At 39.8% G+C, this 23,708-nt stretch overlaps 1 protein-coding gene across 4 annotated transcripts in view; it reads left to right on the top strand.

The window, feature by feature from the left end:
- Positions 1-21,773, top strand: part of NYAP2 (neuronal tyrosine-phosphorylated phosphoinositide-3-kinase adaptor 2) — a 146,979-nt gene extending 125,206 nt beyond the window's left edge. For 3 of the 4 annotated variants that reach the window (XM_056359115.1, XM_056359112.1, XM_056359114.1), the window contains one exon: positions 17,728-21,773. In XM_056359115.1, coding sequence (XP_056215090.1) covers positions 17,728-17,955 — 228 coding nt within the window. In that variant the 3' untranslated portion in view covers positions 17,956-21,773. The remainder of the gene's footprint in view (positions 1-17,727) is intronic. The other variant, XM_056359113.1, reaches the window with a different exon arrangement.
- Positions 21,774-23,708: the final 1,935 nt, after the last annotated feature.

Below are 23,708 nucleotides of genomic sequence, written 5' to 3'. Positions count from 1 at the left end.
GCTGCTGTCCACATGCATTCTTAGAACATGTGGTTTAAATGCACTATAAACTCATTGTAAGAAATTTACAAAACTTCAGAGAAATAATTTAGAGTTGAATTTGGACAAGTACTGAGTACTCTTTAGCAATGCAGCTACATATTTGTCTCATACCTAAGTTTGTTAATAACTCTGTACTGGGTTAACTATGCACCACAAGCCCAGCTCTTAATGTCTCTAGCCTTAGCTGTGTATACAAAGCATATTATAGCCCTTGTGTGCCTTGTAAGCACTGTGTTTGCCCTCCAGTTAATGAATGCAAGAAAGGTAGTTTGTTACTATTACGGCTATAATTATTTTTGAAGGCACGTAGACAAAGTACTTCCCCAACGAATTGACATCGTCATGCTGTAGTTGGCAAATGTGCATCTGAAAGCGTATGGGATCTATGCTACTCTGTGAGCATAAAGAAAGCGTCTGTGCTCTTTTATTATTCTCAGCTTAAAGTTGCCGTTTTCCCCAGCAATACTGTACAAGAGTTCAAAGGAGTCAGTAAACACTCTGTAGGCGCTGGGCTGCATAGCAGGGCTGGGCTCCTGACTGCTGCATTTAATGAATTCTGCTGCTGAAAAATGAGCACCTATAAATCAAGATCCACTGTTCCGTATCAGACCCCAGCAGTCTGGTTTTAACTTCCCGTATATGACAGAAATACAGTCATTGCAGGTGGGTGCAGAACTCTGTATGTTCAAGTATTCTTTCATCCCATTTGAACACTACGGAAATGGTAACAAAACAAAAACAAGCAAACAAAAAGTGTGCTAGTAAGAGGATTCATGGCTGCTACATAGCATCAACCCATGTCATCGCTCAGTACTGTAAATGTTCGCTAGATGCACTCCTTGGTGAATCACATGCTAGCCTGAAACTAGCATCAAACTGTAGTGATCCTGCTTTTGTGACTCTAGTAAAGCAGAAGGATTTGCAATAAAAGAACCAACTTCTGTTGTATTTCCTTTCTGTCCAAAGGGGAAAAAGGATCCCCCTGGGCTGCTGGTTAAAGATCTCAGGGGAGATACAGTCCCAATTTCCTATTCAAAGGGAAAATCAAACTACTGTCCTAATTGCCACTGTGGTATGACTTTCTCTGTCCCTCTTTTTTTCCTCTTATTTTCAAAGTTTTGAAAGTCTATTGTGTATTTTGGATGTAGAATTGCAAAACATATGAAACAATTCATGGGATGTGGCAATTGTGTTCTTCTCCTCCTTGTGTGTAAATTCCAAGTGTTCCACTTCAGCCAGTGCAATGCCTCTGAGATCTCTGTCTCTGTGCTGCTGGAGCCAAGATTATGGTTGTTCCTTCTTGATACTTGATCTTTTTCTTCATTCAAAATGTATGTCCACAGTGTGGGAACAGTCCCATGCCTCTCGCTCTGTAATCAGAGTCCCATGGGGTTTTGGTCTGGACTTTCTATACACTATTTATTGCTTTGGATGGTAGCTTCTATTTTTGCCTGTGAAGCTATTTCCTTAAAGGGACTTAATTACTCCTTATGTTTAACCATCACCTTTAATAAAGCTTGGGATAGTCACTGGATCCAAAACCTGCTTAATGTTGGCCACTAGGATCTACCACAGTAACATCTGTGGTGGTGTCTAAGAGTCGCAGTTAAAAATAAGGTCCCCATGTTGGTAGACAATGTGTGTAGAACAAAGACTGTTCTCCCCCAAGGATATGTAACTCAGTGTAAAATATGAGAAAGTAAGCAGTTGCAGATGGGAGTAGATTGGTAAATATGTGACTGTCAGGAATTGCTTAAGCTTCGGTTTATGTGAAATTAGAAAGTGCAAAAACTATTTGGGGTGCAATCTACTGTATCTTTGACAGTAATTTTAATTAGTTTTATGTGCCACTAATACTATGAAATGCACTTGAATGTCTAAAATGAGAAAACCAGATAAATCTTCCTAGGAACATTTTACAAATGATGTTTCTCAAATGGCCCTTTCATGGAGAAGTCCTGCTCCTCCAGTGAAGTGTTTAGTATCTGTGTAGGTGAAAACAAATGAATGTAGGTATAGACTGAATTTTGTGGATGCTGGTTTTGCAAGTATCTGGGAGGAGGAAACTCCTCGGGGTCCTAGCTGGGAGGATGGACAAGCATGGAGGAAACCACGGTGGGGTACAATGAGAAACCCCTGGCACAAGCACTTCATTGACAGGACATGGGCCAGCTTTACGTTGGGATGACACCTGGATTTGACCAGCATGTGGCCTCAGTGTTTTTAAAAATCTGAATCATACACAGCCATAGGATTTTGCCTTCTTGTACAGGCTGAATGTTCACAAGAGTCAGGGATGAGTCACCGCACTGACTGCCAGAGGTGCAGGGGCGTGAGCTGTGTCCTGAAATGTCACGCAGCCATCGGGGGAGTTTGCACTGCTGGAAGTCGGTGAGAGTTTGGATTTCCGAGGATGCTTTTGTGCCTTTACAAAGTGCAGCAGAGCCCCAGGGCCACGAGAGGGAGCGGTTGGATCACTTTAAGCAATTCCTTTTTTCCCCTGCAAGGACAAATATCTTGCACGCATGAAGGCAAAATTCTGCTGTCGCCAGTCCAGCTAAATATGCTGTCAACATTTTGGATGAGAGGAACAACAAGAATGTTAATGCTTTAGGGATGGCTCAACATTGCATTGTGTTGAGTTTCAGCTTGAAGCTGGTCTTACATAATCAGTGCATGGGTCTCGAGCAGTGCAAATCGTTTCTAAATATACAAATACATAATATTAATTGAAAAAGAAAGAAAGAAAAGCAAACGCAAACCTTGAAGTGGATGGAATTGCCACATCCATCATCCCTCACCTCCAAGGCATGCCTGACTGATTGGCATGAGAAGCAAATGTGTCAAAGCTGTCTTCTGTTGGCAGACAGCCCTGCTGCTGCTGTCCCAACATCTTTTCTTCAGCATCCAGCTGGACTGGTCGTGCAGCAGAAGCAGGTCACTGCCTTGCTGGCTCCTGCTTTGCCAGCACTCTGAGTTAAGAGTGTGAGGGAGTGCGTGCTCGGCAACCCTCGCACTGCCACAGTGGGCTCTGGTTCAGGGCACGGGGGATGCTAGGCAGAGGCGGACCTTGGCGCACGCCACAGTCGTGGTAGGTCCCAAGGCCCAAGCATGGCTTTGGGATTTGGCTTTTTCTCCTCCATACCTCGATAGGATGGGTTTTAGGCACAGAAATGATGTCTCAGGGAGGAGCAGTGACAGGTGAGAGCAGGTCAGCTGTGGAAGTAATGCCACAGTAGCAGTGACCAGCCTCTGAGCACCAGACCTAGGGTTGGTGTTCATGCCTTTCCTCACCTTCGAGTGCTGGCTTGGATGCCGCTGTATCAGCTGGGATGGGAGAGAGTGGGAGGAAGAATATTCCATTCCCTTACTCTGATCTCTTCTTGTTCTTGCACAGGCTTTGTAAGCTTGCCAGCAGAGTACACAGGAAGAGATTAATTCCCTCACAGGAGTTGTTGAAACTTTCAAATACAACAATATTCTGAAAAAGAATGCAATACAGCACTTGTGAGGGTTTTCACTTCCCTCTCAACACTTTTTGGCTGTCTTTACCTGGTTGTTTCTCAGGTTGGGAGCTACAATTTCTTTAAAAGGCGTAGAACAGGCATAAGAAGATGTCATCTGCATGGTCTGTGGTTTCAGGGGGTTGGTGATGTGGTGCCTGTTTTTTTACAGAATTGGGGCAGTGTGTTTCACTACTTTGGAAAATAGTCTCACCTCAACAGGGAACTACATGGAGACAGGTACTGCAGCCAGTGCAGCACGATGTGGGTGGTTGTTCACTGGAGGGTGAGGTACCCTCCAGAGCCCCTGGAAGCTGGTGAGAACTGTGTCCTGCTGGAGCCTGAGGGCTTGGACATGGGGGCAACAGCCAAGCATGGCCTTCACACCCAGACCTTTCTGTTGAGAGTCAGACTTGGACACGGGTATGTAGCATTTAATATGACATACATAGAAGTTAATAAGTAATATTTCCAATAAGACTTATGCAGGTCGATGAGATGGGGAGATAGATGCCTTGAAAGTCTTACAGCATCACTGGACAAGTGTCCTCAGTTGTAGCTCTTGCAGAACCCTGAATCAGTGAGATCACTGTCCTGCCCTGCCTACAACAAGAAACTAAGAATTACTTGGAAGTTCTTCATCTCATTTTCAGCTGCTCTTACAGCACTGTACATGGTTCTACTAAAAACAGGTAACAACTTCCCAGTAATACTAAACAAATATATATATAATGTAATTTATATGAAATAATTTCAGTCCAAACATCAGTAAGTTGCCTATATAGGAATTTAATTTGGTGGCTTTCCTTCCTCTTCAGGGAATCTGTCTTTGAGCATTTCTCATAAATTTACTTATTCTCATCTAAAACTTGTAAATTCACTTCAAAACTTGTTCTGAGACTTCTGTGTGCAAACAATTAGTTTAGTCATACTAAGAAGGATGCAGTACCAGAACAATAGCAGTTGCTAAGTTTATTTCAAATGGTCTTGCAACCACTATCAAAGACATTGTGCCTTGGTTAAAAAAATATTCAAAAAAACCCACAAACCCCAGAAGCATGCAATTCTGCCCCCCCCCCCCCCCCCCCCCCTTTCTGTGTGTATTTATGTTTAACTCAGGGCAAGACTTTTATAATATTCTTAAAGGAAAAAATAGAAATAAAAGTGGCATGAATTCATGAAAGCATGGGTTTATATATAGGCATTCTCTGTAAATGAACCAAACATTCTGTATTCTAGGTAGAACAACCTTATGTGTCTGCTCATATGCATTTCAGTTACCTCCATGCACTCCCACTTGCCTTACATTTTTTGTATACGAACTGAATGTATTGTTTCTGTTTCTGTTGGGACTTTGTGTGCCTGATGCATAAAACACAGAACAGCAAGGTTTTCCCCACCGTCTGCGTTAAGTCACAAACCATCCACGCTTTGTTCTCATGGCTGTCATCATTTCACCAGAATCTTTCGGTGTTTGTATAGCCTTATACAGTATATTGCACTTACTGTACCTGTATAGTATCTTGTCTGTATACTGTATGCACATGAATATGTATATTCACTCATGTATGTATGTATAGTATGTTTATATATCTCTGTATATGTATGTGTGTTCATAGTCTTTCACTAGAAATGTGTGGCTATTCATATACATTATGTGTATGCCGATTATAAAAAAATATGAATGCCAGCACCCACTTTTGATAACCTACTTTTATTCTCATTTTGTCTTGTTAAACAATGAAAATAAAAATGTCATGTATTTTAAATGAGAACTTTAAAAAGTTATTATTTTTACTAATTTAAAAGTTTCCAGTTCTTCAGAAAAATTATTTGAACAGATCCAAAATTGCAAAGGTATCTGTGTTTCTCATGACAGTTTTCTGTGGTTGAAAAATGTTTGGTAACAGCCCACACTGCAGTTTTGTTTCTCTGTATCTAACGCTGCTCAGGTGCTTCTAGGTTTAGAAATGCCCTTAACCAGCCGGACTCTTGTGCTGCAAATCCCAACTCTATTCACATAAGGGACTTGCAATAAATAAATCTAGAGGGTGACCCATGTCTATAACATCTTGCACATAAATGCTGGATGTAGAAGGGCCTCAGGTGGGAAAGAAACATTTCTCCAGTGCAGGTGAGCCTTAGGAATGAATGAAAATATCATACTTTATGAGTCAGTTTTATGGGAATGTTACAGACACTATTCGTCAGACATCTTGTGCTTTGCAGTCCACAGTAGCATATAATTGCCAATTGATCAGGCATTTATTGAAACAGCTAACAATCATTTATTAGCCCTTTGTAAAATTATTCTTAATCACCATAAACTGTATGTGGGCTCAGTTCTCTGGCCTTGAGGCAGCAAAACACTGGTTTACCTTAAACAGCAAAATATTCCTGTAAATCAAGGGGATGACAGATACATATTTTCAAGTTGAGCATGTGTTTTTCACTGAATTGGAGCTTCAATGATAATCTTACATGTTTCTCTGGGAGGCCTAGGTGAGATAACTTTGCTTCCTTTACAGTTATTTTATCATTGTATTTAGCTTGTCCAGTTGGACTAGTCTCATTGTAAGTTACTGCAGCAGAATGTCAGCAGCTAGCTACTCAGAAAAATCTCAGGAGACAGACCTTTATGCAGGAAATACTAAGGAACTTATAGGATGACAGTGCCACTGTTAGGAAGAGCCTTCACCCCAATTAAAATGGCATAATAGAAAATCCTTTTCATTTTTTAATTTAAAGTTACAGGGTTAAATTCTGACCTCACTCATGTTAACAGTAAATTCCCATTTCACTCATAAGCTATAACTTATGAATTCCCAAGGAATGCTTTTTTTCAACAACAAATAGGATGGGGAAAGGACATATTCCTCCAACGGAGCTTGGTGTTTATGGGCCAGTGGCCTGATCTTAAGCCTTTGCAAGTCAGTGGCAATTAGTGGACTCTTGGGTTTGGTTGGCCATCTCTTTTTTTACAGTTTGGAAAAGCACTTTTACTGTATGGGGTTTATAGTCATGATTGTATAATTCACAATAGGAAAGAATAAAAGTGAGAAAAGGCAATAGCAATATGCATTTTTAAAATTAATATTGGTCAGATCATAGCTTTTACTTGATTTCTGCACCAAACTTTAAAACACAAACTTAATCAGAGAAAAACAGCACTTCTGTGGTGGCTGGCAATTTGCTTGCTTATGCTACAGGTGATACGTGTGTTAACATGAAGCTGAACATTTTGCTTGCTGTGCATTGTCATTAGTCATTCCTTTTTAGATGGATATTAAAATTTCCTCCCTGCTCTGGATATCTGAACTTGAATTCAACCCACGCTGCTGTTGTAGGCTAAGCCAAGTCGCTCCATGCACAGGAGCCTGTGAGCAAAGCCCTGGTTCAGCAGACCAGTGCTCATGGTTTAGTGTGTTGCAGCCTTCTCAAGGAGTTAATGCTGATTCACTGTCACACGCTGTATCAGTGCCATCCTTCCAGAGATTGCCTCTTAGACAGAAAAACAGAAACAAGGTACAAGGAACTGCTGCACCCAATGAATCCCATTTTCTAAAGCATGTGGATGCCAGTCTCAGGTTCTTGCTTGTTCCTCAGCTATTCTGTGTGTCAGGAAACAATGTCTGTATTAGGTTTGGGTACTACATTTTTTAGCAGTTCCTGATATAAATGAAATGGTATGATGTTGCTGTAAGGATAGAGCAGATGTGGCATCTCATACTAAGGCAGGCTCTTACATATCTGGATTCTTTAGAAACTCCCAGTACGCTTTATAACTCTAGTAAATGTTCTTTAACAGCCTTTCAAATTGGAGTCAGAAAATAATCATAAATGGAGATCTCTGTCTTTTAATCATATTTTTATGCATCTTTAAAAAGGAAGATGCAACCACCTAGAAGAATGTAAGCATCTTTGTACACTCAGTGTTGTTTTCAGTCATGCTTTCTTAAATTTCCACCTCCATACAATCAGTACAATACTTGAGAAATGGCATTTAATCTAAGAAAATGATCATTGCCTCAATTTCACCATCAAAAAAGACAAATGTAAGACCATATTTCAAAATTTCTCATCTGTAACACAACTCCACAGTCTGTAACTGAGATATTTGTGTATTTTGATCACCCACCCAATACAAAACAAGAGGAACTGAAGGCACCAGTCCTTTCAATGTTGAAATTGTTGAAAATTCTACCTCCATATATATTATTTTGATTTTTTTTTTAAATTGCAAAACTATTCTTATGTACATTTTTTTTGAAAATGCTAGAGAAATACAAAGACTTGGGTGCTTTGCTGGCAAACTGGTGTGCTGATGTTCTTCAGCTGTTACAGCAATAAAGGTTAAATCTTAAGTCCTAGTACTGTCTTCAATAAGAAGAGTGCTGAAGCTGATGTATGTGTTTTTAGCTTGGAAAAAATTAAGTCCAAAAAAATGAGGAAAGTAAAGGAATTTGTGGTGTCCCCACATGTCACATTTTTGTAAATTTAGGATTAGCCTCAATGTTGGCTTTCTCATAGTTCTTGATTCTCCCCAAGTCTTGGTCTTGTTTCCACTCCTTTTCATTCTTCTATGTTCAGTTTCTGGGTTCTTCCTGGCCTCTGTTACTTGACCAGAAGCAGTACCTAAAGCATGCACCCTGCTGCCTTCAGCACCATCGTACATGAGAGTTTTTGCAGTCTGCAGGGGTTGGAACGGGAGGAGGAAAGGATCTTGCTCACTAGCAGCTCTCACTGTTCCATGCCGCATCTTAATGCAAAGGGTGATGGGCTGTTTGTCTCAGTTTGACATTTAGAATCTGGCAGTTTTTCAAAATCACCATGATTTAGAGTGAGACACACTAATTACAGGTGTGTTGTACTTGGATGTGGTTACTCAGTCATAGGCAGGGCTAGCTGTAGCAGTCATTGAGGTCACTGCCTCAAAATGTCCTGCTGTTTTAAGTCTGCTTCGTGGGCAGTTAAGGCACACATGCAATGGAGCAGCAGCCTCCAGCAAGAAGAAGAGGTGGTGAGACAGGGTTAGTAATCTCTCAAGGAAATCTAGGATATTAGAGTGTTACCCTACAGGTGTTGTACTGCAAAATGCAGTTAGCAGGTGATCCCTGTATCGCTGAACTCTAGCAAAGTATTCTGTCTGTCCTTTGTCCCTCCTGTGATTGACCTAATACAATATTGAATTTTCCTTTTTATTTTACAGTGAGCGACAGGATGTATCATGGTGGGTTGCTTGAGTTCTGCATTTATTGCTTAGCAAAGGCATAGATTAAGCTTTGATTTTTCATGAGTAATCTCAATAGCAATGCACTATGCGATGATCCACTGCATAAATGAGTTGCATGAGACAACTTTACACAGTATCCATAATATGAGTTACTTTAGAGGCTCTTATTTTAAACATACTAGCATTTACAGGATGTGTTCACTAACAGTAGATCAAACAGTAGATTCCAGACAGTTGTTGGATGTTTTAAAAAAAAGCTTAGATGAGAAGAATACATGTTTCCAAATAAGATAATAATGCAAGGTCAGGAAGATCTATAGCTAGACTGATTGCCAGCATAAAAATGGAAAGCAGGACAGTGAATTTATCATTTAAAGTTTGTTTTATTGATAGCCTCAGCAGTAATCTGAGGATTACCGGAAAACTTGAGGCATAGGAATATGTGCAGGGCTGTTCTGTATAAAGTAACTGTGACATTTAGTAATTGGAAGCAATGAATCATGAAACTGGAGGTCTGGAATCAGAGGTACTGAAGGTTTACTAGCCATTTGCTAATTTAATTTGAGGATAATTATTAATTGCTGATAATCTTGAATCTTCAGGAATTCCTGGAGTTCCAAAGATTCTTTTCAGTTGTTTTTAAGTGGTGGATTAGTCAACCCATTGAGTGCAAGACAATGTAATGTTTTTTAGTGAGTCCTGTTTGAAAAAAATGTGTCCAGAGTGTTCTTACAATAGTGCATCATATAATTAATTAAGAGGTAGAACCATGATTACAGGGGCCTTAGTTTTCATTTTTTTTCTGTAGTAGTAACATTTGTAAGAAAACATATTTCCAGAAGTTTAGAAATTTAGAGTAATGTAAATCAAAACATTAAACACAGCAATTCAAACGATACAATAGCCCTAAAATGTGATGCATATACAGTTTCATAACTTGAAATAGGTGTCAGTGAATTCTTTTAATGTCAAACATACGGGTAAAATTGCAAAGGGCTCCTTCCCACCCAACTGTTTTGTCAAAATTAAGACTGTGTGCTGGGGGAAATCTTTCCCAAGTGCTTGGAGGGAAAACAGAGATGTTACTTGTGTCCCTTAAAAAGAAGAATTTGTGAAAGGCTGGAAAGGGTAGTTTGTGTAGTACTACTTAGCACCTTGCGTGTGCTTGTGCTTGTGATGCAAGTATGTGAATGCATGGGATCATTCTAATGTGGCTGCTGGCATTGCAGGACACCTTCTAGAAAAAACACTTCAGACACTTTCAGAGAAGAATTTGCAGTTAGGTTATGCAGTGTCCCTGGGGAGTGTTACCATGCACCACGAATTGCTTGGAGAGTGTCTGCTTTCACAGCTCACCTTGCACATCCTGCGTGTTCCTGAACATACTCTTACTTTTAATCACCTTTGTATTAATAATCAATTGTTGTTTTGAATTTAACAGTAACAGGAGAATGAATTAGCAGTACAGAGCTGTGTAAATTACTATCCTGGGCCATATTACGCTGTCTCTCATGTCAATATTATTGCAGAGTATCTCTGTCAGAGAGAAAGAAGTGACTGCAGATCTAGCCTGTAGTTCTATCCTCACTTACTGACTTTCACAGCCACTGTAAGTAACAGCATTCAGCTGCAGTGCAATGACTACAGCTAATGGTTAGCAAAAGAAATCTTGTCCGACGTAATTTTCCAAGTGCTCTTCTGAAGGCTTTTTAAATCATTTGAGGCTTCTCTTTACTATTTGTTTGAACAAACTGTAATTTCTTGGACCCATGAAGTCAGCCGGTACATTCCTGTTGGCTTCAAATGGGTGAGGATCTTGCTACTCAAGATTTTCTGAAACCTGATTCTGGCTGAACTCCTGCCTTGGACAACTCCCCTTTTGTGAACGTGTGCTAAGAGGACCTCCACGTCAAACTAAGAGTATCAGATAGCAGATCGTGAAGTAACTGTTGTTACTTAACATAGCCCTCCACCACTTGCACCCGTGGCACATGACTGCCTTCTAGGAGTGGGATTTCACACCCTCCCGAGTGGAAATACCTTACCCAGCCAGATGTCTGGGACCCATCTGCACCAGGGAAAGTGCCATCAAAAGTTTCGGTGGGAAAGAGAGTTTGGAAGCTCCTGCCTGAGAACAGGCAAGAGGGAGGGAGAGCCTTTTCCTCCCAGAGGATGGTAAGTGGCTTTCAGAAAGCCTTTCTTCTTCACTTACTGTAGCCTGCCAAAACAAGCCAGCATGCTTGGCTCTGCTGAATGATGTGAGCACTGCACACAGATTGCACTGTTAAGAGATTGCTTTGTGTTCGGATCCAGGAGACATTTTTAATAATCTCCTCCAAATGCTGCTGATATTTTTTATTTCATTGTATTATGCATTGGTTTAAGATCCCTTTGTCGTAGCCTCACATCAGCTATTGAGCTTTCGCTTTAACTGTTGATACACAGTTGTCACAAAGAAAAGGGTATTTGTACGTGACATTCATGGTCACGTACCCGTGATGTGGGTTCTCCCCATCCTTCCTGTAAATGAAGACTCAGCCCCTCTGCCCACCCAGCAGGAGAGGGAGGCACTCACAAGGGCCAGAAGAGAACAGCACCTTCCTCAGCCCCATAACCTCTGCAATTTCAGCACAGTAAGTGGGAACCTATAGTATTAGGAAAAATTATGGAAGCAGCACTGAATCATGGGGCTCTCTTACTGCCCAGAGCTTCTGACTTCACCTCAAACAAACTAGCAACATGAAAAATAGGCAAACCAAGAACTTACCAGCCAAGATGTCATCAGGTTAAACAGCTGAACAGGACATGGTGTTGTCTAAAGCCCTCATGTAAACTACAGTGGAAAATATTTTTTTAGGTCATTAAAAGTTCATACAGCACACAAAACCCAACCGACTCATAGAAGTGTTCAGAGCATGAAATATTGGACAGTCAATTCAAATGTTAGAAAAGTTTCCTCAAAAATGAATGAAAATTGACAGCATTTTCTAACTTCGAGCTACCTACAATATTTAAATATTTCTTCTTCCCCATGGTGTTTTTAGCAGCACATATTTCCATGGGCACTTGTGTGAAAATTTATAGCACACCTTTCAGTGCTGTTTCCTGAAATACCTGTCAGCACCAGGAATTAGCACGACTTTATCCTACCTACACTTCACCCCTGTGGCCTGACTTTGGAGGAGCAGAATTGCTCCCGGCACTTACTCTTCTCTCGTGCCGGTGCAGGCAGGGGTGCAGGGTGCCTGCCTGCCTGGTATGCAGTGGCTCACGATTAAGTTATGTCGGGCTCGATTTGAGACAAGGGGATGTGAGTGGGACTTGCGTAGCATGTAAGTCTTATTACTGAGAGCATTATCTATCTATGTATTTATGTAGCTATTTATGTCACACACAAGCAAGTAAAACTTATCGCACCTAAGGGTCCCAAGCCTGGTGCTGAGGATTTTTCCCCTCTATATTTTCAGTCCTGCTCCCAGATTTTTCTTTTCACCCGCTCCTGTTTTCCATTTGGAAAGGCTATGCTACACGGGATCACTTGGTTTGTATATAACTTGGAGGTATCACCATATTCTTTTCAGTAGCATACATGTGTTCAGTAACTTATACAGACCTGCTTGTGCCCTGTACTGATGATTGCCTGGTGCTCCTTATGGTGAAAGTTCAGTTCCTGAAGGGCCAGAAAGTCTTATCTCATATTGTGAATAGTCACCAACAAAAAATACAAGATGTTTGCTGCACTTGGTGACCAGAGCTAGTAGGTGTGCAAAGTTGTATCCATCAGCAGTTGCTTAATTGTAATATTGGAGAATAATTTCTTCTTTTTACATCTGTAACTATAACTCTCTTTGCCAAACCAAATTACCCTGCTTAGTTAAGAACAGGGAAAGAACTCTGCTCGTTTAGATTTCTTTTTCTTGCTTTAAACACCCATATTCTGACCACTCTTGTGAATCTGCTGGTGCAGGCTGCCATGACACAGCGTGGGCTGAAGCTGCCCAGCATCATTCTGTGGGCAGCAGTGGTGGTGCCTGGGGCCAGGGCAGAGCCCATGCCAGGGCAATAGAAAAAGAAATAGTCTGCTGTGACACCAGGGAGTTCCTGGCAGTGTGAGCCATTGTCTGTTCCCCAAAGCCTGTTTTGAGTTTTCCATGGGATTATGAGCTTTGCTCAGTAAATTCTGATGTGGCAGAGAGCTATGGCATGTACTGACCTCTGGCTCCAGGCCCTGTCCTCTAAGAACAACTGAATTGTAGATGTTCTGCCCATCAAACCTCTGCTCCAAGACAGTTCTGAGATCTAGCTCAGGTAATCCAATTTAAGCAATATTTTTATTTGTAAACTATTGGGACTGCTACTTATCTTTCTGGAATAATTCAAAATTTCAGTCCTGTGAGGGAAGAAGAAATGAAGACAGGCCCATTGCTCATGGAGGCACCTACAGACCAAAACATGCCGGTTGTGCTTTGCAGATAAGGGAACTAGTTTGTCTAGTTTGTTTCTCAGATCTTTATAAAGCATTAGAACACTCAAAAGAAAAGATCTTTTTCTACTTAGGTTTTCTTGGACAAAACATTTTGCATTGTTTTGAGGATGTGTAAAGTTGCTTTTTCTCAGTTGTAAGATGGCTTTGTTACTTCTTGTTCTGCGGCACTGCCAACATAGTACCTGAGAGTATGTAACAGACCTTAATAAAATTAATTTTCTATGTTTTGGGAATAAAAGTATCAGAAAAATAAGGCCAGATAGTAAAAGTAAGGTGGCAACATAGAGTGGTTTCTCCTAAGGCCTTCAGGAAAGCTGGTGATTAAAACTCTATAGAAGAATTCAGTTTTGTATAGTGGAAGAATTTTCTTGCTCTTTGTCATTGATGTTCAAGTTTGGAAGAAGCATTTGCTTTAAAGAAGATTTTTGAAAAAAACCTAGAGAATAATGAATAAACAAAAGGTTAGTGTGTTTAACAGGAACTCATGAGACATCCCCATTTATATCTGCGCTCAGTCATGTTCAGGTGAGAGGATTTATCCAACCACTCTACATTTGTGTATGGTTCCTACACAGCAAGTTATCATGCAGCTTTTACTGGCTGCTTAGGAGCAAGGATTTCAGCCTGCCTCCAACACTTCCTAGGTGAATGTGCAAGCTTCTAGGACTTCAGCAGATGTTTTCCTTTACTCTCCTGCTCTGCTTGATTTTGAAAAAAAATAGTATCTTAGACCCCAGATAATTTACTGAGTAAAAATTCCATTGAAACAAAAATTAGTTTACAATCAGCAAATTCCATAATTCAAAGGCAATTATGTGACCTAGTACCTGATACGTATCCTGGAGTTTCCAGGAGATCCCGCCTTACAATTCCAATATTAGCTGCTTTCTTCCCTTTTCAGTAAGAACAGGCTTTGGGCCAAGGCTCTGGTCAAAACCATCTTTGCTTCTCACGTGCTGTGTCTCATTGGCTGTTACCTCCAGTGCTGATGCTTTTTGTGCCTGTCTGCCTCCATCTACACCTGCAGCCAAGCTCTGACATGCTGCAGTACGTGTACTGTTCCTTACACGCTATGGGGTTTTTCAGGAATAGGAGAGCCATATAAAACTGTATAATGTGTACATTATAGCTATATAATGTTATGATCACTACTTTTTTCCATATATTAAGTTGTAACATCATTATTTTCTGTGCCTTTCATACTGAACAAATCCCTTCTTATGATACAGCAGTGATGCTGCCAAGCTGGTACATGACCAGAGGAGCAGGCTGAAGTCAGAAAGGAGGGAGGGTATGAAAAAAATTAGTACTGGAACTAAGTGTGAGCACCAGTCACAGGAAGGATTAGGCCTAGGTCTACAGTATTAAACACATTAGCTTTAAACACCTCAGTAGCCCTGCTGAAATCATTGAGGGTTACTGCTGCGATTAAACAGCTGGCTTGAGTGCTGGCTTGTGAGCCTTAATGTCTGTAATGTGTCTAGGACACACTGAACATTTAGTTAACACTCTTTAGGATTTTGTATTAGCAACATGGTTATTGCCATATCTGAAGTTCATTGATCTATGGAGTGGTAACTTCCTCTTAGGTCTGTCTTGCAACTTCAAGAGGCATGCACCCTTGTTCAGTACATTTTTATTTTGTTGCACGTTAACACTATAACTAGGAAAAAACTATCAAATAAAACCCTATCATTTGTTCTCACTTTAAAGCATTTTCCCCCAAGCCTTTCAACATCATATGTGTTCACTTAGACTATTTTAGCAAATGACTTTGCACATACCAGTTCTGCACGTTCATGCTGCACATACCATTACCTGAATGCAGTTACAGGAGAGGAATGTACCATGTGGATGATACTTCTAAGAAGATGCCGATGTGAAGGACTCAGCCTTAAAACAAAAATAACATTAAAAAAATCACAAGTAGTCTTGAAAATCTGTGTCTGGGAAAGTGGAAGAACTCATATTCTTCATAATAAATGATTCACTAACTGCAACACAATATGGTGGCCAGTATAAAAAAGGATTTTGGAGCTGCCTACACTTGGGTTTATTTTAAGGGCTGTTTTGCAGGGGGTGGCAGAGTGTCTGTGTAACTGATACATTTTGCAACACCATTTCTATCTTTGGGAAGCTGCAACTGGTTTTTTAGAGCTTAGCATGTCAAAATCCTGCTTCAGTCCCCTTGGATTCCATGAAGAAGATTAGCTACCAGGAGACACTGTGTTGGCAATGGTACTCTGTGTAGTACAGTGGCTAGAGTGGAGGTGACGTGGATGTAACACCCTCACAGTGTCTGTCGTACATGGTGCAGATGGTGCTTGTGATGCACGGTGACTGGAGCACACAGCATACTGTAAGGATTTGATATTGGCACATGCTCTGTTTACTTACATGATGGGTTATAAAATACAAGGTATTTCCCAATGCCTAGAAGAGGAAACCCACACTCAAACACTCTTGTCATCAAATCCAGCCCAAAAGCTGGTGTGCAGCTGTGTGTTCTGAATATTTTGTGTAATGAATTGTGTGAAGACTGTGTCCCTGTCCTACCCCACGTAGGAGGACCCAGCCAAAATGAAGACACTGCTGTGTAAGTACTAATGCGTCACTGATGAGTATAAGTTGCAGAAAATCTGCTTCAGGTACAGCCTCATCCAAAGACCTGTGAAGTTGAGCCAGGGGGCAGGGAGGAGTATCTCCGGTTTGTTCGGTGAGTTTTGGACCAGGGCTGCACACACAAGAGAGAAAGTCTCACAGCCGTATCAGGTGACATGCCTCATACCTGCCTGCACCACAGTAAATGTTAGACTTTTCCTTAAATGAAAAATAAGTATTTGATTAGGAAGAGCAGGCACAACAGGCTTCCAGAAGACTCTTATCTGAGCTGTTTGGAAGGACACTTTGCAGATATGTTACCTGTGTAATACTAAATTCACAAGAGTATTCAAGAACAAAATTCATGTTGTGGTTTAAACTTGTTCTACTCAAAGTACTATCTAATAGATAAGGTAAGCACAGTTTTGTTTCAGTATAAAGAAAGGCAATTCTATCTGAAATTCTTTTATCCTGTGTCACCTCTTAAAAACTGTATTGTCTTTATTTTTCTGTTTGAGTACATCACATTACTTTTTCTGAGGCTTGCTGATGTTTATTCCTTTTGCTTTGTTTACTGCTATGAAACATCTGAACATTTTATCTATAAATGCTAAATATGCTTCAAGTTGACCACCAAAACTACCAAGATCAATGGAAGTTTCTATACTGGTTTCTAAGACCAGTCCCCAGTTCTAGGAACCTGGTATATGCCCTTACTTGGCATTCTAAGTTTTGTGAATGAAAGGCATATGCACTATTAAATGTACTCAAATACTCTTAATAATAAACATACATTTCCTTCATGAATTGTAAAACGCTGCCAAAGTATTACTGTACATATGCATTTTCATGACAAGATCAGAGATGTACTTGGACAGCCCCTGTGAATGTATGGCATGTGTTTACTTATACACAAATCCTCAGTTTATGACTAATGTGGAAAACAAATGGTGGGAGAGTCAAGACATCACTTCAAATTTGCAAAGTAAATGTTGAGAGGAAGTTTTCTCATTTGCAGGTATACAGTGTGTCATCCAAATACAATAAGACCTTTCAGGATAGTTTAGTATTAGCTATTTTGGTTCCAATCAAAAGCCTTTGAAGACACACATCAGTCATGAGCACCCCACTAAACCCAAATGAAGCCACATTCTCAGGCTTCAGAGGGGCTGTGACATGTACTTACCGCTAAACGTATGCTAACCTCCTTTTATGAATCAGGATCATGTTTTCAAATATTCTACATGCATGAAAGCATGGAGTTTCTTAAACTCTTGGTGTCTTCCAGTTAATTAAATACCATCACAGAATAGGGTAGGTAAATTCATATACTTCGCATGGAGTTCATTAGAGTATTTTTAAAAAAATTAAACACAGAGTTATATTTAGCTTGATACTCAGAAGCGTTAACACTGTGCTTTTAATGTGACAGGTTAGATTTGGAAAGCAGTATAAAACACGGGTTTCAGTGGATAGAACTTTTTATTTCCACAACTTAAGGATGTTGTTAACATCCATGTGCCTTTTTAAGATCTAGTGCATCATTTAAAATCCAACCAGTGCTAGTTTGCTGAAAACATTTATCTTTGTTAGCTTTCAGTGCTCTACAGAAGTTAAAAAGAGGACCTTTTACTACCCTTTTTTTTTTTCTTAAAGTAGTAGTTAGAAGTAAAGACTAACTTTGTTTCTGTTGTTGGCATAGATATTTTTTGTCCATCAAAGAAACTGGAGTGTTTCAAATAAGACTAATGTTAATGTTACAAAGAAACAATATATTAAATCAATGACCAAATAGTTATTTGTATGCCTTTTTTCTTCTTTTCTTCTTCCTTCTTTTCTTTCCCCGCCCTCCCCCTCAATAGGTGACATGTATGCAGTGGTTGCAAGGGGACCATACAATGCTGGATATGATTGAGAAAAAACGTTGCCTCTGCAAAGAAATAAAAGCTCGACAGAAATCAGAAAAAGGACTCTGCAAACAGGACAGCATGCCTATTTTGCCGAGTTGGAAAAAGAATACTGGGACCAAGAAATACAGCCCTCCTCCTTATTCCAAACAACAAACTGTTTTCTGGGACACTGCAATTTGACAGGCGTGTGGAGGATGCCCTCTCCACTGTGTTGCATCGTGCACAGGTAGCCTGCTTTTTTAATAAGGCAAAGGCTCTAACCTAAGACTTACCTGCAGGTGGTGATCTTCCTAGGAAAAAACACACCAATAAGTGCTCACCTGTCAATCAAGAGAGAGATTTAAGTTTCCAACTGGATTGAGGCATACATATTTATCCAGGATTTTTTTGGATCCAGAAGATATCAAAATGTAAATATTTCGCCAATATATTGAAAACACCCAAACTAATACACTGTTTAAATATATATATATATATATAAATTCAAAAATTTATGAAGAATTTTACTATATAATGTTACTGTTATACTGTTTTATTACCTATTTTCTATGTGGTATTCTAATGTTACCCCGCCACAACCACCACCACCATTTTATTTCTCTTACCTGCCTAGATGTGGCCTCTGTACAAAAGCATGTGGTTGTACATTTTGTTGAAGAGGACAATGTACAAAACAACTCGGTGCCGTGCTAGGGCTGTAGAAGTTTCCTAGAGTTGTACTTGTTGGAGGTCCTTATCTTTGGGGAGGGGAGGGCTGGACAAAGGAGAGAGTTCTGGTGGGAAACAGCAAAACTGCAAGCAATGCAAATAAAAGTGCTTAATGCGGATGCCTGAATTGCATTTAAAATATGAATTGTTCTGCATCAGCTTTCCTATAAAGTTAATCAGATATATTGCCCCTGGTTTTATATGCATCCGTTACTAAAATTATTTGGCCGGAAAACTAAATTTTCTGCAGAAAAGCCTGCAACAGAAACTCTTACTTCATTATATTCAGCTGACTAGCAGAGACCATGGTTCACTGTGACTAAGCATTGTACAGCCCGTGATGGAGAGACCCAGTCACTTAGCAGGTTAAGGCAGTGGCGCTGCAGGCACGGTTCCTGTCCACATTTGTCTTTGGTCCAGAAAATAAAGGTAACAAAATCTGTTTACGTGTTCATTATTTTTAAACCCAGCAACCCATCCTTACCTTACGCTGTGTCAGATTTCCCTGTGTTATTTATAAAGGATGGAATTCAGGCCCCTTGAAAGCCAGTAGGGAAATCCCTCTTGATTTCACATGGTTTTGAAGTGGAGGCCCATACATTCTCCTGGGTATGCCGTTTTCTTCTTCCTGGCTGCTTTTGTAATTGGCTTGCAATCCTGTAATGTATTACACCCATTTTAACAGAATATTATGTCATGACCAAAGAATTATAACCTCCTGGTTTTAACGGGAGAAAGAGATGGCTTATACTGATTATGAGGGTGAAATCCATGTGGTGAAATATCTTCCAAAAGGATCTGTTAAGAGCGAGGGAAACTTGTACTGCTGTGGAGTAGGGGGGGGGAAAGATCTATGGCATATATTTTGTATATTTAAATTTCTATCTATGCGTTTGAAGTTTGGTAGCACAAAAGTCCCTCTTTAAAACAATCATTTTAGTATTATATTCGCCGAGAAGAAAAGGTGTGTTGTTTGAAACTTCTTGCTGTATTGGCTTTTCTTTGAAATTATATTGACAGCATTGCCACAGCTGTAATTGCTGATCAAAAAAAACCAAAAATAACAAATTTTAGAAGGTTTTTGTAATCTATATTGCTAAAGTTTGAGTTTGAGTAATGCTTTATCAGTAGTAGTTTCTTTTCAGCCTCTGAAATAAAGTTTTTAAATATTTTATAACTAATTAACTAATGTATATTTTGATGTCCAAACTGAGATTTCTGTAAAAGATAAAGTGTGTGTTTATATGTGTGTATGTATATTAGCATTATTGTATATGTATATATGCATATTTGTACACACATATACTTGTATATATGCATGTATCTCTATATATACTCATAGCTGTGTGCATACGTATACCCACATACATTAAATATTGGTGTGTGCTATGAATATACAGTGGCTGGAATGGGTAGGCAATTGAAATGCAGAATTAAAGAGCCCCTCACAGCCAAAATGCAGAAGACATGAAAAAAGCCAGAGGCTGTGAAGGAATCTTTGAATACATGTTACATCCAAAAGACACCAACTGTATATTCTGCTTATTCTCTTTTTTTTTTTAAAGAAAGAAAATGGCAGAAGAAAAACTCCAGAGATTTCGCAAAGTTCCAGAATCTGCTGGAAAGAAGACGACTTGTTGGTCGTGAGAAATCTGTTGAGATAACAGGTTCATTATTCAGAAAGTGTTTATGCTTTGTCTTCCTTGTTATGTGGCAAGAGAAGTATTTTTCATAACCATGTGTGAAATACTCAGCTCAACCCTTTCTCCCAGCTGCACTAAAGTCTCTGGTGACAAAACGGAAGCCGGTGTTCAGTCAGTCTTGATACTCCATCTCTGCATTGGTCTCTTCCTAGAGCAATTACTTTAAAACCTGTCCTACTGAAGCATCAATTTTGCAGTCCAGACCTGTGGGTACACACGGGGGCTGCAGTGCCAGGCCCTCTGGGGGAAGGCAAATGTTAATGTAAACAGTTACATGTTTAATATTGTTTGTTCGTACTGTGTCCTTTCCATATCGATATATAATAGGAATAATGATCAGGGAATCGAAGCATTCTTGTCCTAAGCAAACTTGCTTGTACATTTTGCCCACCATAAAACCACTCCTTGTTTCGCTTGTAACGCTCAACACTGTTTATGTTGTCCTTCCTAAATAACTGTTCATGTGCTTCCAGACCTCCATTGTATCCCATGGAAACAATGGCTTTTCGTTTTAAAGTGCGACAGTACATGAAAAAGTAAAATATAACTTAGCACTTACCTTCAAAGCACTTTAGAAATGTGAACTAAACCTCACAGTTGCAAGAATCATTTTACAAAGGAGGGAAGTGAGGCTCAGGTGGAGTAGTTTCCAAAGGTCACGGGCAGAGCCAGAGCAAGATAAACTGTCCTGTCCCACGACTGCTGGCCCACCCCAATGCTTGAGTAAAAGGTGCATCGTACTGCCGAGAGTGTGCCATCAAAATGCTGTTAAACATTTTCTATGTCACCTATTGTCTCAGCAGTTTCTGTGTCACAGGGTGAATGACAAGTGCTTAGTTACACACAGTCATTAAAGCTGTAGTCTGTATAAATATGCAATCTGTATATACATACAGATCACATATATACACACACTTACGAAGACTGTATATATGAAATTGTTTGGTATGCACTTATTTTGCTTTAAACTCTTGAAGTTAAACATTATAGTGTAGCAATTTGTGTAAAGTGCACTGTGATTTCAAGAAAGCACAGTAAAGTCACAGGTCTTGTTATTCTTGCACTAAAAATGTGTTTACGTATATTAGCCAATGTATGTCTACTTTATTGCTCCTTTTGACAAATTAAAGCAAATGGTATAAAATGGTATGGGGTTTTTCAGTTTGGGTTGTTTATTTTTAAGTGGACAATGGCACTATGTTTTTAAATAACAGGGTTTTTAAATAAAATGAAATCATTCTGTGTTCATTCCAATGTAATACCTTTACCAATATCTTGAAACTGAATGTCATGTTGCTTTTTTTCATATTTCATTAGAAATTGTCAGGTACGTGCCTGAGATTGTGTAGGAGTAAGGAGTAGCTAGAGGCTAAATGTAATCATATATTATTAGCCGTTTCTATATACACAGTATAAATACATATTAATTTTCTTTTCATTTTTGTACTTGATTTTTTTAGGTAAGATGTAATTAAATGTACTTTGATACTTCTGAAGTAATAAGATGTTGTTTGAAGATCAATTCTGCTTTCTTTAGTGCATTGACAATATTTTACAATAATTTAGTGCTTATTTATTTGTGCTCCGGTGTAATTATAATAAAAAGCAATAGTTTAAAATATTTGGCTGTTCATTTTCACTTGACGGTTTCAGCTTTGAGCTGGGTTATTTACTAGGGATTAGCTAGAGATTCCTGGGAAGAAAAGTCAAGTCATAGTTGTATATTTATAATATTCCCTAGGCACATTTTTAATCATATCGTTTGTTGGAGGAAATGAATGAATTGCTTTAATAGGTTGGTATTTGTAAGTCATGCCTGGTTGCATCTAATGCCATGAGTGCCATCCTCAACTAAATCCTTAGGATAAGATTTCTCCAAAGAGCAGACAGAAATTTTGGTATAGGTACCTGTGAACAGTTTGTGATGGAAGATGCTCATTTCAAAGACCCCCTTTCAAAGATCTCTGCAGAATATCCACAAATGGGAGAGGGGCCCATCACGCTCTCCATGAAGCCTGAAAAAGATCTGTTTCTTTTTAAAAGTCCTGTTTCCAGACAGAAGCTTTACTCCCATTGGTATGTAAAACCCAGTCCTTGCAGAGGAATTCCACCTTAGGAGGAGGGGACGGGACAGGTGCCGTGGGGGAAGAAAAGGACCTGTACAACAGTGCAATTGATAATGATCTTCCTGTGCTCAATTTTTCAATACTCTGTTTTCTGTTGAAGTTTTGTAGCCTAGATTCTGTGACTGAGATAACCTCTCCTCTAATTTTTTTAAGAACACATTTTGTAATTTAAAAAGGTTTCCAAGAGCAAATAAGCAAGTAGTTAAATAAAGAACCCATAAAGGAACAGTAATGTTCTGCTTATAGCACTGAGACCAAATTTCTCTCCCTTCATGGAAGAAGCTGCCTTTAATGTGCAAAAAAAGTGCTATCCATGCTTGTATGGATCTGTATGCAGAACTGAGCCAGTGAGAATCTTTTGGTTGTCTTCTGCAGGAGCTGGATCCGAGGCAGGTTGCAGATGATCCAGAAAGTGCTTTCCAAGGGCTTCCCTGCCTCAGGAGCCCAAGCTGCATGCTTTTCCTGAGGCACAGCCTCTCTTTCCTCAGCAGTAACCCCATTGCCAAGGCCCATATAATGGCTGAAGAGCTTTGTAACCTCTTTAAGCTCCTCATCCTCTCTCCAGCCCCTGGCATAGGTGTTCAGAGTGAATTACTCCTAAACAAACTCCAGCCTTTTGTCCCATTCTCCATGTTTCATAGGGAAATCCTACAGGGATGACTAGAAATGAACAGGACAAACCCAAGGTTTTACAGGGATTTCTCCAGATTTAAAAGAGGAAAAGAGATCCTGTCAGTTTAAAAGTCAGATTGTTGTCTGTACGCTTCAATGGGACAGTTTATGAAGTCCTGTGTCCTAGCTTATTTCTAAAGACTTTCCAGGATTACTTCCAACATCCACCTCACTCCCCATGCCATGTCTGACTGCTGCTGGAGAGAGCAGCACCAGAACCAGAGAAGGAACAAAAAGGGAGGATTGGCAAGTGCAGCAGGAAGCATAAATTTGGGGTAAATTCAAATTTTTCCCCATTTGAAATCTGTGTATTCGCTTTCTTTGCCACTGCAAAAACAATGTGCCATTGTTTCTTAAACAGAAGAGGTTTAAATTAAAAGGAGACAAGACCATAAAAAGCAATGGTCGAGTTTTACACTTGTATTTGCTCTAAGTTTATTTAAAAGTGGAAAGGTGCCTGCAGTCCTCCATCTTGGGTCTCTCTCCTTTTGAGTTTTAAAAATCGTCACAATAACACTGGCTGGAATTACTGTGTTTCTCTGCTGCAGTCACTCACAGTGACCTTAGCTGGTGCCAGAGTGGCTGCGAAGCAATTAAAGCACACAGCGTTTTGTCTTCCTTGGGAACAAGTAACCTGCCCTGAGCAAAGCAGAGAAGTCAGGCAGCCGTTAGAGGAAAGATGGGCCAACATCTTTCAGATCTACAGCCAGCGCTGACAAAGCTG

The sequence above is a fragment of the Falco biarmicus genome, chromosome 13 (assembly GCF_023638135.1).
Source record: "Falco biarmicus isolate bFalBia1 chromosome 13, bFalBia1.pri, whole genome shotgun sequence".
Taxonomy (NCBI): Eukaryota; Metazoa; Chordata; class Aves; order Falconiformes; family Falconidae; genus Falco; species Falco biarmicus.
Note: the sequence above shows the minus strand (reverse complement) of the source record. Positions and strands in the feature narration are given on the sequence as shown.